The sequence below is a fragment of the Chlorella variabilis genome (assembly GCF_000147415.1).
Source record: "Chlorella variabilis unplaced genomic scaffold CHLNCscaffold_12, whole genome shotgun sequence".
NCBI classification, from domain to species: Eukaryota; Viridiplantae; Chlorophyta; class Trebouxiophyceae; order Chlorellales; family Chlorellaceae; genus Chlorella; species Chlorella variabilis.
The window spans coordinates 361,876-363,468 of NW_005435076.1; the positions used below are offsets into that span (position 1 = coordinate 361,876).

Below are 1,593 nucleotides of genomic sequence, written 5' to 3' on the forward strand. Positions count from 1 at the left end.
CTGGGAGGGGCGGGGTGGGCGGCTGCGCGCGGCTGGCGCCACAGGGGCAGCTTGCGGGCTGGTCCCCGCCCCGCCTTCTCCCCTGCCCTGCCCCGCCTGCGCTCCCCTCCCCTCCCCTGCCTGGCCGCCAGCCTTGGCCACATCCCCGCCGCCGCCCCGCCCCGCGCCGCCGCAGACGAGATCGACGCCATTGCTCCCAAGCGGGAGACGGCGCAGCGCGAGATGGAGCGCCGCATCGTGGCACAGATGCTCACCTGCATGGACGACCTGTCCAGCCTGTACGCACAGTCGTCACACGACGCGCAGCAGCAGGGCGCCGACGACGGCCAGGGGCAGCCGGGGCAGCCGGGGCAGCGGCCGGGGGCGGGCGCCGAGGGCGAGGCGGCGGCGCGGCTGCTGGAGGGCAAGCACGTGGTGGTGGTGGGGGCCACCAACCGGCCCGACGCGCTGGATCCCGCGCTGCGGCGTGCGGGGCGCTTTGACCGCGAGATCGCCATGGGCATCCCCTCGGAGCAGGCGCGCCTCCAGATACTGCAGGTGAAGGGGGTGGGGGCCCTCGCTCCTGCGCTGGGCGCCGGCGCCGGCGCCTCTGCGTGTGGTGTCGCAGCTGCGGCGGGCTGCGTGTGGCGTGTGGGCCAAGGGAACCGGAGGGAGGGTTGCTTGCATGGGCTGGGCTGGGCTAGGCTGGCGTGGCTGGCACTGGCACGCGATGCTGCAGGCGCTGGTGCCACCCCGCCCCACGCCCCCCGCCGCCGCCCCCGCCCGTGCCGCCCGCCGCGCGCAGGTGCTGGCGCGCCGCCTGCGCCTGTCTGGCGACTTTGACTTCCGCGCCGTGGCCAAGCGCACGCCCGGCTTTGTGGGCGCTGACCTGGCGGCGCTGATGAAGGAAAGCGCGGCGCTGGCGGTCAAGCGCATCTTCCAGCAGCTGGAGGCGGCGGCGGCGGTGGAGGCGGCAGAGGCAGAGGCAGAGGCAGAGGCAGAGGCGGGCGCCGCGCCGGCCAGCCCCGGGGCCGCCGACGCCGCCCCCCTGCAGCCCCAGCGGCAGCAGCAGCAGGGGGGCGCCCCTCTGCAGGACGTGCGGCAGCCCGCGGCGGCGGGTGCGGAGCAGCGGCGGGGCGGCGGCGCGGGCCCCGCGCGCCGCCTGGGCGGCGGCGCGCTGAGCGCTGCTGAGCTGGCAGGCCTCGCCATCACCATGGCCGACTTTGAGGAGGCGGTGCCCAAGGTGCAGCCGTCGGTGCGGCGCGAGGGCTTTGCCACCACCCCGGACGTGACGTGGGACGATGTGGGTTCGCTGGGCGACGTGCGGGAGGAGCTGGCCTTTGCCATCACCCAGCCCATCGCACACCCGGAGGTGTTTGAGGCCATGGGACTGCAGGCCGCCACCGGGGTGCTGCTGTTCGGGCCGCCAGGTGGGTGCGGGGGCGGTGGGAGGGCAGGCGGGGGCCCACTGGCCCACTCGTCGCTGCTGTGCCTCGCCGGCTCCCCCCCTGCTCTCCCTTGTGCCCCCCGCCGACCCTGCTCCTCACCCTCCCCTACCCTGCCTCCCCTCCTCCTCCTCACCACCACCACCACAACCACAATCACCACAACTAC

General features: G+C 76.0%; 1 protein-coding gene across 1 annotated transcript in view; it reads left to right on the forward strand.

Moving 5' to 3' along the window:
• Nucleotides 1-1,593, forward strand: part of CHLNCDRAFT_134734 (hypothetical protein) — a gene marked incomplete at both ends in the record, with an annotated part of 5,546 nt that overhangs the window by 2,388 nt on the left and 1,565 nt on the right. The window contains 2 exons of the mRNA XM_005846823.1: nucleotides 132-537; nucleotides 785-1,387. Of these exons, the coding sequence (XP_005846885.1) occupies nucleotides 132-537; nucleotides 785-1,387 (1,009 nt within the window). The remainder of the gene's footprint in view (nucleotides 1-131; nucleotides 538-784; nucleotides 1,388-1,593) is intronic.